This window comes from Maniola jurtina, chromosome 28 (assembly GCF_905333055.1).
Source record: "Maniola jurtina chromosome 28, ilManJurt1.1, whole genome shotgun sequence".
Classification (NCBI taxonomy): Eukaryota; Metazoa; Arthropoda; class Insecta; order Lepidoptera; family Nymphalidae; genus Maniola; species Maniola jurtina.
In genome coordinates, this window is record NC_060056.1 from 6,196,024 (window position 1) to 6,212,925 (window position 16,902).

At 36.0% G+C, this 16,902-nt stretch overlaps 1 protein-coding gene and 1 long non-coding RNA gene across 8 annotated transcripts; both read left to right on the forward strand.

The window, feature by feature from the left end:
• Nucleotides 1–60: 60 nt before the first annotated feature.
• Nucleotides 61–1,532, forward strand: LOC123879380. The gene is made up of 2 exons (XR_006798990.1): nucleotides 61–816; nucleotides 1,066–1,532. It is a non-coding gene; the product is annotated as an uncharacterized LOC123879380 (long non-coding RNA).
• Nucleotides 1,533–2,267: 735 nt separating this feature from the next.
• Nucleotides 2,268–12,028, forward strand: LOC123879340 (zinc finger protein 729-like). Of its 7 annotated transcripts, none has more exons than XM_045926987.1 (4): nucleotides 2,268–2,321; nucleotides 2,474–2,726; nucleotides 3,451–3,585; nucleotides 4,346–11,599. In XM_045926987.1, exons 3-4 carry the CDS (start codon nucleotides 3,465–3,467, stop codon nucleotides 10,111–10,113), a joined length of 5,889 nt encoding a protein of 1,962 aa, XP_045782943.1. In that variant the 5' UTR covers nucleotides 2,268–2,321; nucleotides 2,474–2,726; nucleotides 3,451–3,464; the 3' UTR covers nucleotides 10,114–11,599. The 7 variants fall into 7 exon arrangements, 6 of the variants coding, with proteins under 6 accessions (XP_045782943.1, XP_045782946.1, XP_045782948.1 ...); XR_006798981.1 differs by lacking the exon at nucleotides 2,268–2,321 and adding an exon at nucleotides 11,919–12,028 and having other exon boundaries at nucleotides 2,338–2,726; nucleotides 4,346–11,565; XM_045926992.1 differs by lacking the exon at nucleotides 2,268–2,321 and having other exon boundaries at nucleotides 2,338–2,726; nucleotides 4,346–4,518; nucleotides 4,624–11,599.
• The last annotated feature ends 4,874 nt before the right edge of the window (nucleotides 12,029–16,902 follow it).

The window sequence follows — 16,902 nt, forward strand, 5'->3', positions numbered from 1 at the left end:
ACTTGCTAGGAGGTCTGATTGCAGCCAAGCCCAATCTATATAATTAAAAAAAAAAAAAAATTACGCCCAAAGATATAAAATTGCAGATAGGCAAAGGTTACTTTTTGAAATACAATTTTATTTTAAAAAGTATAGACAAATTTATGCTTGTCTTGTAGTGATACACACGCGTAGTGGCATAGAAACATTGGCGTGGAGTTTATGCACCTTTTGACACCTTGCGTTCTTCAAAAAATGGTGGTCCGTTACCAGGGTTGTTTACGTCACAGAATTTTGTGTATTTATGATGATTTATGAGTACAAATTAAAAAAAAATTATGTCATGCTAAATAGTTACGTAAGTAAAGCTTGTATTGGCTTCGTCTGTGTTTGTGTTAGCTGGCGGGCGTGCTCTGCCTTTTTGGAGTGTTTTTTTTTTTGTTAAAACTGACTGGAAAACGCTCTAAGGGGGTGCCGTGCGTGTGTCGGCGAGCGCCGGCACAGACGGGGTCCATACTTGTATAGTTTAACTAACTTGTTACAAATAACTACAAACTTGACATTGGCTAATCTTTGTAAAGCCAGACGAGAGAGAAAAAAAAGCTTGTAATGTACGCGCGCCGCCTCTTAATGATAATTGGCTTAGGACTAATTTCCCAAACGCCGAATGAACTTAATCTGACCAATAGATCTTACATTTTGATAGATATACAAAAATTGTCAAAAAGTCAAAATTTCTCGGCTAAATATTCTTTGGCGATTGCAAAATCGGCGCTTATGCTCTTACCTAAAAGTGCATTACTCATTTTAACTGTCCTTTTGTATAAATACCATAAAGTACTAAATAGTATAATTATGGATATAGTGCGTTTCATCGAATAGTACCTATGGCGTTATGTTGGCTCCCCTGTCTGTTGGGTGGTCATTGGCACCATATTGGCATGAGGAGACGCAGATTTTGTTTATTTTCATTTGATTTTCATTTCATTCATTCAGGAAAATCAAATGAAAATAAAATCTGTGTCTTCTTATGCAAATATGGTGCAAATGCCTTTGACAGACAGGGGAGCCAACATAACGCCATAGGTACTATTCGATGAAACGCACTATAGTTACTTAATTTTTATTACCCTAATTATAATTGAACTAGCTAACATATCCTGGCTTCTGAAGTTTAGCTTTAAGTATTAATATGTAGAGAGACTAATTTTATTAGTGAACTTTTTATTATAATTAGAGTAAAATTGACACTTTTAAGATAGCGCTTAAAAAACAGACAGATCCAGTAGACTTTAATATAGTTCGGGTAATTATTTTAACTAAATAATTATATTAGCTAAATTTAAATGACTTAATTTTGTTAGGTCGTTTCTTTTTCTGTACTTATTAAATCTGTTTGGTTTTGTGTTTAAATTATAACTAATCGATTCTAAATATTATTGTTCATTAAAATTAACAATATTGTTAAAATTTATAAAAAAAAGACAATTTCTCTTCACCTAACTGTGAAATGAGCACATTTATAAAATAAATATAATAAAAATTTATAAATCTTACCTTTTGTTTCATTTTTAACACCATTTTTGGAAATTCCTTAAGGTACTTTTTGTTTAAAAAAAGTATCATCAGCCGTTTATAGAATACAAGCTATCTCAGTTATATAAGAAGCGGTTGAGTAAACTAATGTTTAATGTACACAGAATTATTATTTTATAGAATCCCGAAGAAGTAAGGATTTGTTATTAGTTATTACCTACTTGGAAAGAGAGGGGGGGGGGGGGGGGGGGCTGAAAAGATGTATAGCTAATATAAATAGTAAATAATGCGTACCTCGAATGTGGTTCGAACCTCCCTCCAAAATGGCGCTCTAGCGTTGGCAGATGGTGTGATGAATATGTAGCGGTGTTTTTAGTCATTACCATTTTTTAAATAATAATATTATAAATAAAAATGTTATATTTTTATTTACTCAACAATTTACGTAGACGTAGTTTATTTCTTTATTTAAAACCTGCTCTTTAAAATTTACCCGGCAGCTACTTTAGCGCCACCCTTATTATATCTCTATGGGACTAACCCTTAGTTTAGAACTGCGTAAAAAAGGGCTCGTACACACTAACTTAACTGGACTATTACGTCTATAGTCAATAGTCCCAAATCAAAACCCTAGAACCCATGTCTAAAATAAAATTTTGATTTAAAAAAAGTTTATCGCCAACCGTATTTACCTGTGGTATTTAGTATTTACTCTTTGGTCAACCGTCAATGTTCAACGATTTTATTAATTTTTCCGCGTTTTATTTTATTTTATTTGTTCTGTTCAAAACTATTTTGGATTTTTGGTAGGTCAACAAATAATTCGGGAATTCAACTGCTACAATTTACATATTTGTTTGGATTGATGAAATTGAAATGACCGTTAAGTTCTCGAAGGAAAGCCAAGCTTTCTTCTGTATTTTGTGTTAATTTTCTCATAATAGTTATTTATTTACAGTTTTATCACACATCCTGGTGTTATTGAGGATAAGTAAGTGTACAAAAGTAATTTAAGACCTCAGTAATCAAATTTTTTGGATACGTAACCTAAAATTACGCGAAAAATGTAAGCTAGAAACTGGATTTTACCCAATAGGCTATCAGCCCAAAATGTAATACTAAAATAAACTTTATGGGCAGTTCAAGAAACGGGATTTGTATATCTTCATAGAAGTTAATAAAAATCTGTTTATTTCATTTAAGTGGGAACGGTAAGTCTTAGTTTTAAAATTTAAATGCTCTTTTTCATTCCATGTCCCCTGGTAAGGGAAGTAAACTCTTTGCGACAGTACATAATACACTTATCAGTCGATTTTCAATGCCTGAAGACCGGAGCCGTTGAACAGTGTACGTAGTCAGTGATTACATACAGATTCGAGATATGGTCACTAACCATAGGCCTCATAATAAAGTTCAGACTTCTGTTTCATCATCGTCATCATCAGCCTGTGGACGTCCACTGTTGGACATAGGCCTTCCCTAAAGAGTGCCATCACACCCGGTCCTCAGCCTTTCTCATCCAGCCACTTCCAGCCAGCCGCTTTATATTGTCGGTCTATTGTGCTGGAGGGCATCCCACACTAAAACAGGCTTGCTTAAACACGGTCAGAATAACCTCCCTATTTCTGTTTCATATATTTGTAAAATTCTACTTAATTATTCCATTCCATTCCATCAGCCTGTATGCGCCCACTGCTGGACATAGGACTAAGGCTGGACAAGAGCGTGCCACCAAACATGGTCCCCCGCCTTCCTCATCCACCTGGTCCCTGCCATCTTCAGTTCATCGGTCTAGCGGGCTGGAGGTCGTCCCACCCTGGGCAACTAGTGATATTATAAAAATCTTTTGTCTACTCATTTCCAAACATAGAAGTCTGTTTATGTTTACTTCAACTCCATGTACAGGTTAGAGTAATTGTTTGTCATTGTTTTCAGGTGATCCATAGACAATGTCGTCCGACATAGACATAGAGGAGCACGATGTGCTGGACAACCCTCGCATCAGGGGCATGTTCCCCGACATCACTATTGTTAAGACTGAGGTTGAGGACTACGAGGAAGGAAGTATGGGTATATTTTATCTTAATTTATGCACTAAGTTATATTCACAACTTCATTCGTGTGGGTTTAGTGTGATTTTCTGGGATAAAAAGTTGCCTATGTCAGTTTCCAGAATGCAAGCTACCTCTGCACACATATAAACCGGTTAAACGGATGGGCCTTTAAGAATCCTGTGGGAACTCTTTGATTTTGTCCTAAGCTAACTCTGTACCAAACATCAAAATCGGTTAAACTGTTGGGCCATTAAAAGTTAGTAGACAGACAGACACACTTTCACATTCATAATATTAGTATGGATTTTACCCTTTTTAGAGTCATGCTAGCCTAGGTAGAATAGAATGTTGTAGGAATAAAACTGGCATGGTTATAAAAGGGGATTTTTTCACTATTCCATGTTCAGTTCTCCATCACTTGCCTAATCACTAGTATTAGCCATGCTAATCATGACTATACTCCCCTTTCCCCTCCAATTAAGCATAAACCTTGTGCCAGAAGTGGGTACGACAATAGTGCAACGGGTGGGGTTTGAACTGCCAACCTTTTGGAATTCAATCCGCTCTTCAACCGTTGAGCTATCAAGGCTCTAACTTTTCACTTGATTTGGGTGAATCGGGTTAATCAATAACTGTTCATATGTAATTATGTTTCTCTTTATATACAAACTAACTACTACTCGACCTCCCGAATAAGAGCAGATGTCTTAACCATTTGGCTATCATGGTTATTCTAGTATAGTAATTCCTAAAATGTTTTAAATATTCCTTTTCAGATACACCATACATTGAACAAGATTACCATACTCACCACCATCATGCTCCCATTGTTATTAAGGAGGAGAATAATTTAAAATCTTTCAACAACAAAATCATTATCGGCTCTAAACCTTGTATGACTACACTAGAAACCCAGAAGACGGTAAACCAAGGTACAAGTTTCCAGGGGACAGAAATACAAGGGACAAGTTTGCAGAGATCAGAGTTGCAAGGGATAAGTTTACAGGGCACAGAAGCACAAGGGCCAGGTTTCCAGGGGACAGAAGTACAAGGTACAAGTTTCCAGGGGACAGAATTACAAGATTCGAGTTTTGAAGAACAAGTTCTCCAAGAAGCAAGAGAACATACGGTTAAGGAGACAGTTACTTCAAAGACAGATTTTCTGTTACAAGAGAGGAAATTCCAAAACAAAATAATACTAGGTACCAAAATCCAATCATCGTGTAATTCAGAAGAAAGTCCTTCAGGGGACGAGGAATCTGACCTTCCAGATGCTTATGTATTACTAGAAGACTGTAAGAATTCACTGTATAACAACCCTCGTTTTTGTAAGGAATGCCAAACCCTTTTCGCCACACGCAACGATATGGATGCCCACAAAATGATTTCACATTCATTTTTAGTAGCAGTCAATAAAAATAAAGCTGTCAAAAGCACTAGCAAAGGCAATGCTATTGATGCCGACTGTAAAACTTTACTATGCAATCATTGTAACGTAGTATTTCCGAATACTATAGCTCTTTTGAGGCACACATATGAGTTGCTACCGGGTAATTTCGCTTGCGATAAATGCGATTTAGTTTTTGAAAATGACGCAGCGTGCAAAGCGCATATGGCTAAACATAATGAGACGAATTTGACAGGTCCAGCAGGTACGTATGCTATCTGTAAAATTTGCAGCTGTCATTTCAGATGGTCGGCCAAATTGAGGACGCATATGCTATCGTTTCATCGTACGAAAGAGATGGGTGATGTCAAACATGTTCCGTCAGATTTAAAATGTCATTTTTGCAGTTCCAAAATGAATAGTACTCAGAATTATAACAAGCATATATTGAAGTATCATACCAAGCTGTACCACGGAAGCTACGCGGATTTCGAGAAGATTTCTAAATTTCAGTGCCCCCGATGCAGCTTATGCTTCTCCTCAGACTATTCGGTTAGGATACATTTAGCAGCCAAACACGGGTACTTAGGTAGCGTCGAAGACTCCAAAAAGCTGGCCAATTTCCGTAAAACACCGAAAGAATCGAAAAAAATAGCAAACCTTTCGCAACTACCCGCAAAATCACAGAAAAACATCACAAGGACCCGTCCGTTAACAAAATCCACTTTATTCAAATGTAATAAGTGTCATATACATTTTGTTTCGTGCATTAGCGCCGTGTTACATTCGAGGTCATGTGTTCCGACTTCAAAAAAAGACAACTACAGATGCCATCAATGTAGGCGAACTTTCAAACTACAAGATAAATTTTATCACGACTACCAACACAGTGTTTCGGATAGATTCAAAGTTATCGAAATCTCTCGGAACATACTTAACAGGATCATATGTAAATGCACATCATGCGAAATCTGCTTTGACGAAAAAAGCTTCATGACATTTCATACAGATTCATGCAATAAAGATTCTCCTTCCATGCAATGCAAAGAATGCAATGTATGGATACACGCTCGAGCGATGCCATTGCATAAAAAGATACATGCAAGTGGTCTCACATCCAGAGATTTTATATTTACCGAGTACCATCACGTTAGTATGGCTATTAAAGAACAAGAAAAGGTTAATTTAATAAACAAACATGAAAGGAAAGTTACTAAAATAGTCAAAATTAAGAAATTTATAGGCTCAATCAAAACCGATAAAAAGTCATTATATTACTGTCCGACTTGTAAATGTTGCATGAGGGCGAACGTTAAGACTCACAAGCATTACATTGGTCAATGTAATACTGACGAAAGTCAATTCTTAACTTGCAAATCTTGCGGTTTGACATTTACCCAAAAAGGTTTCGTAACCCACAGGAATATACATAAAATGTTCCCAAGACTAAAACTGAACGATTTAAAATTCATTGACATACAAAATGGCAATGAAATCGCTCCACCCTTTCCGAATTTTAAGAAGTGTAAAAAATGTAAAGTCACCTTCTTCAGCGCGGGTGCTTTGAATAACCACGCGTGCAATTCGGAAGAATCAAAGATTTGCAAGTATTGCCACGAAAAATTCAGCGATCTGGCTTACAAATTACATCTACCTTTTCACGAATACGCAAAAACAGTCGAAACACATGAAGATCAAGAAGTAAATGATATGTCTGAAATGAATGAAAATATTCCTGAATTAATGAAAAAGTATAAATCTATCAAACAAGTATGGAATATACTATACCTTTGTCAATCTTGCGACATAGTGATTGATTCTTACGACAAAGTAGTCGAGCACTGCCAAGACCATTTCTGTAACATGCAAAGTTACAATGTCACTATAACGCATTGTGATGTTTGTGATTTGAACTTCGTAGATGCATGTTTCAAGAGACATGAAAAACTACATCTAAATTATGATATGGATAAGGATTCCTTTATCATACTTGCATATAAATACGAAAATTTACCATCAGACTCTTGGATGGATATGTTCAAGGGTCTAACGAAAGAGCAAATTCAGTTGATACTATCAAAAAGTATGTATAAGTTTGCTAGATGTGTCAGAATGAAGGTAGTTTCAAAAGGGTCGTTGGAATTGACTTTGTATCAATGCGGCAAATGTAAATTGATAGTGGCCCCGAATATAGTGATGGAACATTCGCAAAACGTTAACGATAGCTGTGTAAGAAATAGAAAAAAGTATAGTTGCTCCATTTGTTCATTGAAATTCGCATATAGATCCCATAAAATCCTCCATGAGAACTTGCACGAAACCCGCAAACTGGATGTTAAATCCTTTAGGATAGTACAGTTTCATGCGGATAAGCAATTTAGGGTGACTGAGGTCAAGAATGTGGTCGATGAGATAACAAATCATGGGAAGAGAAAAGAACCCGATGGACTGAAGTTCATTAGATGCCAGCACTGTGGCAAACTGATAAATAAACATAAATACAGAAGACATATACAATACCACGAGCACTATAACCTAAGCAAAAGTAATGTGAAATCGATTAAAGAAGACGCGCAACAAATCAAACAAACAACTAACAAAATACTCAATTTCTATGTATGCAGAGATTGTAAACTTTGTGTTGCTAAACCAAGTATTAAATTGCATATATGTGAAGATAGTGGCAGTAAAAGGAAATGTGTCAAATGCTCGCTGTTGTTCAGAAGCCAATGCTTAGCGTCTCATTATAAGTCTCATGAGAAAAAGAAATTTAATAGAAGCCACATGCGAGTAATGTATTTCGATGGCGAAGTTATAGATAAAAAGCCTATCAAAAGAGCTTTCTTCGAAACTAGGAATCTTAATAAGAAAATGGCAACTTTGTATCAATGTTCACAATGCACTTTATGCATTTGGAATAGAAGCAACTTGGGAAAACACGTTTGCTCATCGGATTCGCATAAGTTCACTTGTAAATTATGCGGTCTCGCTTTCCTCACATCGAAGCGAAAAGTGCATGAAAAAATTCACGAGCACATGAGTTTTAACAGCAATGATATTAAAGTAATCAAATTTAATAAAAACCCAGGGAAATACCACACAATGCCTCCTTCACGCAAACGTGAGGTCCCAACAAATGACGAAACGGATGAACTTGAAGTTGAAAAACGTAATATTGATTCAACAAGCAAACGCAAAGTTATAACAAGTTACGAAGGAACAGTTGCTAAAAGACCAAGAGTCGATTACGTTAAAACGATCAATGATTTTGTTCCCATTGCTAATCGATATTTTAAGTGCAAAACTTGTAAATTACTTTTTGTGACTGCGACTGGGTTGATAGAGCATGAAAAATCATGTGACACAGATAGGAATGCGGTCAAATGTGTGGACTGTGGCTTAGTTTTTCACGCATCTATGATAAATGACCATAAGGCATTACTAGATTGCAAACGCTATATCAAGGATAAGGTTTACATCCTTACAATAAAACAAATAGGAAATGACTATAATAGTGCAGAGAACTGGATTATTCAATGCTTCAATTGCGATACATATAACATTTCCATAGACGGCTTCCAATATCACTTGAAAGGCAATCATCAACCCAAATATACAATTAAAACTTGTGAGAAATGCAATATCAAATTCTTTTCGACTAGTTACAAATTCCATTTGAGAGTTCATCATGGGGAAGATGAAACGGATATTTCTGAGTTGAGTATTGCATCTATCGAAGATACTACTTTGGTTGAAGCTCTTCAGGATTTGCCGGATGACGAAGATGTTGTGTACGTCGATCATCCACCGAAACGAAAGCTAACAAACAGACAGACAGTAAACAGAAAAACTTCCTCAGGTATATATACTTGTGATGTTTGTGGACTCAGTTTCGTAAATCCCCGAAGTCTTGAGAAGCATAAATATAACGGAAAACATACGGAAAGAAAAGTTAATTGCAATTTATGCAGTTTGATTTTTACTTCCAGATCTCTAAGAAAGCATATGGGACTTCATCATAAGGATCATAAAAAAAGCGATGGTGTAAATACTAGTGTAGATGAAAGCAATTCTAGTATTATAGATGATAACCAGTCTGATACTTCAATAGTTCAGGATGACGAAACAGATATGGACGAATTAAGTATGGATGACAACAATGATGTTGATCCTTTACTTATTTCAAATCATAATGATAGATCTTCTAGTGAAAATTCGACTAAAGATGTAACAAATTCTAGTAGAAATGCAGAATCGAGTGGTATGGCAGGTATATATAAATGCGATGTGTGTGATATGAATTTCCTAACTGAGCATAGCGTAGTAAGACACCAAAGGGTGGGCAAGCATAACGAAGCAAGACATGAATGCAAAGAATGTGGCCTAATTTTCTCGTTCATATCAGTTAAAAAACATATGCACATCCATCATAGTAACGATGTGAAAAAGAAAATTCCTTATACTAAAAAAACTGATAAAACTGACGCGGACGACAGTATCGTTGAAAGCATTTCTAAAATGTTTGTTATTAACCCACCTCATACCTCTTCAATTCAAGATAATACTACGGATACTAAAAATTTAACAACAATTAATAATGAAAATAATAGTAATGAAAATATAACTAAAAACATTAATAATTCAAGACCAATTGAAGAAGATAATATTATGAATAAAGTTGGGCCGTCAAGAAATGTCGAAAATAATTCTAATAATATGAACGAAGTACTAAATAAAAATAAACTATTTAAATGTAGTATATGTAACGTATACTTCCTAACATCTGACGATTGTGTTGAACATATAACGAATCATATACAGTTAGACACATTCGAATATATAGCCTGTAAAATTTGCGACCTGCAATTTTGCTGTGAATTTTTAGGTAGACATATGAAAAGCCATAGAGAAAAGACTTTTTCTACTGAAGATTTGATAGTAGCGGAATACCATCCTAGTAATAGTGGAGAAGTCAAAATAGATACTTATTTATTCGTAGATAGGATAAAAACTAAGTTAGTGTCTACTACTATTGATGATACTGAAGTTGTAGATTCTACTACTGAAAATTTGGTAGATTCTCAGAGTTCTGCGTCGATTGACGATGCTTCGGAGTCTTCGTTGTGTGTTGAAGCGGTTACGGGTAGCGAAGCGTGAGTCCTTAAGGTCTAGGTTTTTGGATTTTCGAAATGCAATTTCATAGCCACCAAATAGTCGTTTGCATTGCAGTATTAAATTTCGCTCAGCAGGATTTTTTATTCGGTTTTTACACCCTAATAGCTCGTTCACACAGGCTGCGTAAGCGTAGACGTAGCGCGTACCATTGCGTTGTAATGTATGGAACTGTATGAAACATGGCACACCGCTTGCGTAAAGCGTGGACGTATGCGTAACCCGGTGTGTTAGGGGTTTACGCACGTGTCACGTGTACGTGCTTGGTGTGAATCGGCCTTAAAACAGCCACCTTTTATTTTTTAGTTCCGTGTCCGTCTATTCACCTTATAAATGGAATTTGTATAGTATTTTTTAGTTTAGGGTGAACAGACAGACACACGATTCCCAGTATACACCCTTAGGGTGACTGTTTTAGGGTGAATAAACGGAATAAGTCGAATTTTGCTACTATTTCTGCAACTTCTTCATGCAATTATGTAGGCGTCTGTTTATAGTATAGTCCATTTACATAGTATTTTAAAAAACTGTCAAGTGTGTGTACTTTTAATTTTTTTTTTACATTTCGGCCATTTTGTTTTTTTTTTTTTTTAATTTGTTTTAGAGGCAATAGAGATACACACAGTGAAAATTTCAACTATACCTATTACGGTTTATGAGATACAGTCCGCTGACAGACAGACTGACGGACGGACAGCGAAAGCTTTGTAATAGGGCCTTGTTGCCACGTTGGAACCATAAAAATTAAATAGCAGCAATATAGTAAGAAAATTCAAATGCTTTCTTTTATTGCGCGTCTCTCCTTTTCACAGTTTACACATACAATTTTATAGCCAGCAAATTGCCCTCTTTCGCACACAATCTGGTACTTTTAACTATAGTTTCTTGGTGATTTTAATTGCTATGGTATAGCTGGCAAGCTGCTGTCTATATCTTGCATTTTGTTCCATCTTAGACTTCATCATCATCTTTTACCAAGATTTTGCATAGGAGCAAGAGTTATTTTGCGGAACTCCATGATATTATACAAGAAATTATAAGCTTAATTTGCTAGATACCGCCAAAGCCCCATCATCTTTTACCAAGATTTTGCATAGGAGCAAGAGTTATTTTGCGGAACTCCATGATATTATACAAGAAATTATAAGCTTAATTTGCTAGATACCGCCAAAGCCCCATCATCTTTTACCAAGATTTTGCATAGGAGCAAGAGTTATTTTGCGGAACTCCATGATATTATACAAGAAATTATAAGCTTAATTTGCTAGATACCGCCAAAGCCCAGCTCTTGCGCAGAAATTCTATTTTTGAAAGGCGCGAAAAATTTTCAGCCAATCATAGAGCGAGTCCGTCTGCTATTGGTTGTCGCCTACGCGCCATGTTTTGTACGCCCGGAACATGAGCGAGATAGCACGAGTCTCTGTTCTTGTGTTTAAAGTCTTAACAGGGCTCTCTCCGTCACTCCAAACAATCGTAGTCCCAATTTCATTTGAATATTAAGCAACCAAAGTCTATGAAATGCAGACATATTCTAGAAACTAATATCTGTGCCTGTGGTGTTTTAGATTTTTCTAAAAATATGTAGTTTTAAAATTACAGGGGCTCAAAGATTTGTATGTGAATTTTTAAGACCGCGTAACTTTGAAACCGAATATTTTAACGGAAATCTGGAAAACCACAGGCATATAGATATTAGTTCCCGGAACGTTTCTACAAAATTCCATTGAGTACGATTGGATAGTATTCCAATGAGAGACGAACTACGTTTGTATGGAGCGAGTGACGGAGAGACCCCTCTTAAGGTCAAGCAATAAGGTCTGTATTTCATTGGTGTACATTCAGGTTTAGTTGGCGTTAGGTTGCGGTTTTCTGCGCAAACGAATTTTGCTGATGCGACTTATAAAAGTAGTACCTTTTTTTTCCTCTCTCGTCTGGCTTTACAAAGTTTACCCAATGTCAAGTTTGGAGTTATTTGTAACAAGTTAGTTAAACTATACAAGTATGGACCCCGTCTGTGCCGGCGCTCGCCGACACACGCACGGCACCCCCTTAGAGCGCTTTCCAGTCAGTTTTAACAAAAAAAACTCCAAAAAGGCAGAGCACGCCCGCCAGCCAACACCAACACAGACGAAGTCCAAAATAGTACCTGTACTTTACTGTAAATAGATTTTTTGAGAAAAATAATATGACGTACACGCTTTGTATGTTTTGTGTTTTTTTCATACTTTGTTAATTCGTTTTTTTTTTTTCAGTAATTAAGTATTAGGTATTTAGTAAGATTCGTACTCTACCACTGTTTTTGTATAGTTCGTACTAGCTTTCTTTAATTATAAGTACGTTTTTTTGTATAATTCGTGTTATTCTTTAGTTTCTTCTAACATTTTTTTTTGGTAACCTTTCACACATTTTTTTAAAGTGAAAACGTCTTTAGTATCATTGTAATTTAAAACTCGATGAAAAAAAGCGACACTAACATGATAAAGTTAAACTGCACTAAAACCCTACTACTACCCGTGAACTGCCGATAGACAGCAATAGATACAGTGAAATAGTTTGTACTTTATTTATATTTGTGAACTCAGAATTTTATCTTTCTCTATTAAAATGATTAAAAGTTGAAAACTATAACCCGACTGCGATCGTCTTAATAAACGCTGAAATATTATAGTAAAATTGTTTTTCTGTCGCTTGGTATATTTTAATGTTGTAGTACATTTATATTCATGAACTCAGAATTTTCCCCTTTTCCATTTGACATCCCACTCGATACAACAGCAAAAAAAATTTTTTTGGAGGCCCCCCACTTTTTTTCATGTAACATCCGTTAGGTCAATTTTTTCGTATAAAATGTAGCCTATGTCACCCGGACCTTTACGACGAATCGATTGACACCTCATTCAACAAAATCGGCCAGTAGTTTAGGCGCTACGGTGGAACACACAGAATCTGGATACAAACATACATACATTGGCTTGTAAAATCATAACCCTTTTGACTTTGCCGCAGTCGGGTAAGTGAAAGTTTCACCCATCCCATCGTCCATCGCGTCGAAAGACATTTCAATTAGTAACATACCTATACTTAATATTTAATTTATATGTGAAATTGTTTGATTTAGGTAATGTTATGTAAGAATTGCGTTTCAATAAATGATTTGTTGATATTTATTGTTTTATTTTCAAACGTTCGTTTTTCTCGTATACAAGGTTTTTTTTTATTCACTATAGGCAAGCGCTTGACCACAATCACACCTGATGGAAAGTGATGATGTGGTCTAAGACGGGACGCGTTTACCTAGTGTAACCAGAACGCTAGCAATAATGAAGACAGGTGATGATAATACCTACTGATGATTACTGATAAGGTGCCCAAAAAAATCCTGTATTTTTAAAAGTTTAATATTGTATATAAAACATCTGACGCTAGAAGTCAACGAACGTTACGTAAATAGGCCATTCGGAGTGAATGCCGCGTCGTAGGGGCATTGACCCGAGTTTTGCACGCTATACAATGCCGGTTTGAAGTATAGTAAATGACTGCAGCAAGATAAGGCAAATGGTTATTGGCATTGGATTGTGTTGAGATAGTCACATCACACTTTGCGTGTGGATTTAGGTTTCTCGAAATCCCGTGGGAACTCTTTGATTTTCCGGGATAAAAGTAGCCTATGTGCTAATTCAGGATATTATCTATCTCCATTCCCAACAAAAGCCGTCCAGTAGTTTTTGCGTGAAGGAGTAACAAACATACAAACGTTCGCTTTTATAATATTAGTGTGATTTAGGTAGGTAGTTAAATAAAGAACATTCATTTTACTGTATAATTTGTCTTTATTATTCGCTTTTGATACATGTATGAAAACGATGATATTCAAGTACAAAAATTTCGTTCAATAAACTTGATACAAAAATAAATACCCAAGTCTTTAAATTCGTCAATTTGCAGTATAACTACAATACTATTTTTATCATTTAAATAATTAAAATTACAACCCAAGAATACTTAGAAACTACGATTACTGGTACATAAATTAAATTAAGTTAAATAAATTAACATACGAATAAATTCATTTAAAAAACGTCGATTTTCTTAAAAGATCTATAGTTACATAGATCAATCAAAATGAGGACGTTTTTTAAATTCACACAAAAGATGGCGCCTGCTACCCAATTATGGTACGGCTCTACTATCGGTATTCGGCAAATAATTTGAGTTCTAATTACGATAGTTCGGCATTCGGCAAATCAACTGGCCACACTATTCTATTCTGGCTATATTCATGTTTTTTTTATTCAGATACAAGTTAGCCCTTAACTGCAATCTCACCTGGTGGTAAGTGATGATGCAGTCTAAGATGGAAGCGGGCTTAACCTGGAAGGGTATGGCAATTTTCATGAAACCCATACTCCTTTTGCACGGCATCGTACTGGAACGCAAAATCGCTTGGCGGCACGGTTTTGCCAGTAGGGTGGTAACTAGGCACGTCCGAAGCTTCCCACCAGACCAGACCAGAAATATTAAAAATTCCAAACCCCTACCGGGAATCGAACCCCACTAATAACCCTACAACGCTAATCATTGCGCCAGACAGACCGTCAAAGTGTTTTGTGTTTAGCGAATTTTCAAATAAGTTTGGTAAATCAACCGGCCGATAGACATGACATTCTGTGATAACTGATAACGAATAATCCTCCCTAGCTATTGTTGCATTAGATATATCCTGGAAAATCAAACAGTTCCCGAGGGATTTAAAAACCTATATTCGTGCCAACCATTCGCGATAACAAATCATTTGCCAATCCCCGACAGTGGAGCTAAACCATTAGTTTAACTTATTCTAAAAAAAAAATAAGGGTCTACAGTTATCCAGACGGTCTGCATTCGTACTTAAATCAAGTGCAAAATTGTATTTTGGATGGCTTTTAGTGCAGTTGATATAACTGCATTACTGCCCACTGACTACGCAGTCATATAGTTTAGACTGCGCATCAGTTCTAGAACTGCACCCCACTGCACGTCGTGTGTCTGATTATGCAGTTATACTAACTGCATCCAAACTATAATTTTGCACTCCAATTGTAGCCCGTCTGTATAGACCCTAATAGCCTCTAACACGCCAAGAGCTAACGACTTGTTCAAAGTGCTTTGTTTTACATAAGTTTATTTTGCGTTCATACTTGCGTATGAAAAAGTGTGAATATTCTCAGTAATATTGAAAAGGAAAGTCCTGATTCACTCGGCCTTACATCTTATACCTGGCTGAAGTTTGTTGTGGGCTCTTCTCAGACTTGGGCGCGTTTGGAACCCTCGTAGCTTTAGTTTTAAGTTAACGTAATTAATTATCACCACTACATCATTGTTTGACAGTCAGAAAGTGTACAATAGTACCCAATTTGAATAAATGACTTTAACTCACTGACTGACTCATCATCACTGGCTAGGCAAACCTTTGGACCTAGAAAGCTGATATTTTTGCACAGAGATTTCCTTCAAAATGTACCTAAACGAGGAATGAGGACGTATTTTACGCAATTTCTACGAGAGCAAAGCTATGGTGGTTAAATACTAGTTTTTTTCAAGTAAAACATAAATAATTAATTTATATAATAATAATTATTTTTAGTATTCCTTAGTGAAACTCCCTTAGTGAACGTTTGTGTGACGTTCAAAAAATTTTAATAACTAAAAATCACTTTGAACAAATCGCTTACGAACCTTTTATTAGGAAACTTCGATAAAAAAATTGTATAAATGTGTTCAATGTAAGAATAGGAGTGACTTTCTGCATCAATGATGGCTAAAAAAATAATTGCCGTGATTGGTGGAATTTATGGTACCTAATCTTATTGCGATAGAATGGATTGGCCAATAGCAAAAGAGTTTCAGCAAATCCAAGATGGCTGCCATCGTCACACGGTATTTACCGTGTAGAATTTCAGTTACAGTACATAATATATGAATCGCAATGACCTCTGATTGGCCGACAATAACAATGTAAAGTCGTACAAATTACTATTTAGGTACTGCTGCAACAGGAATGCCATAAATTAAGCCAATCACAACCATTTTTAACCGACTTCGAAAAAAGGAGGAGGTTCTCAATTCGTCGGAATCTTTTTATTTTTTTAATGTAACTATGTTACCCGATTACTCTAAAACGCCTGGACCGATTTGGATTTTTTTTGTTTGAAAGAGTATACTTTGCAGGTAGTCCCATATAAATTTGGTGAAGATCTGATGAATATCTTCGGAGATGGAGAACAGAACTCCTCAATGGATAAGAGCAAATTGCTCGCGATCAGTGTAATAGCTTAGTAAACAGTAGGGTTTTAACTGGGTATGGCATATTATAGTACAGTGAGGCCACTAAAAATTGTGAAATAAAAAAAATTCAAAAGAAAAATAAAACCGACTTTTTTAGGCACTGTAGCTGTCATTTTATCACCAGTGCCTGTCACTTTGAGTTACCCTATCTGTGTTTCATATTATCATAGATTCATAATAAGAGGTAGGTAGCTCTTGTACAGATTAAACAAAACTATTTTAGATGGCGTCGATGTGCCTCCTAGAGGCATACACGTTAAATATAATGACATTTAATAGCCAAGGAATATTTGACAGCTTTTGAGATGATCTCATAAATAAAATAATAACGCTTTCACATTTCTACTCGTTGACTCTTGGACTACAATGGCAAAATACTGTTTCGCTGTTTTCAACTCAAAAAAAAATCCTATATTAAGGTTCCGTACCCGGGAGTCGGAACCCTATTAC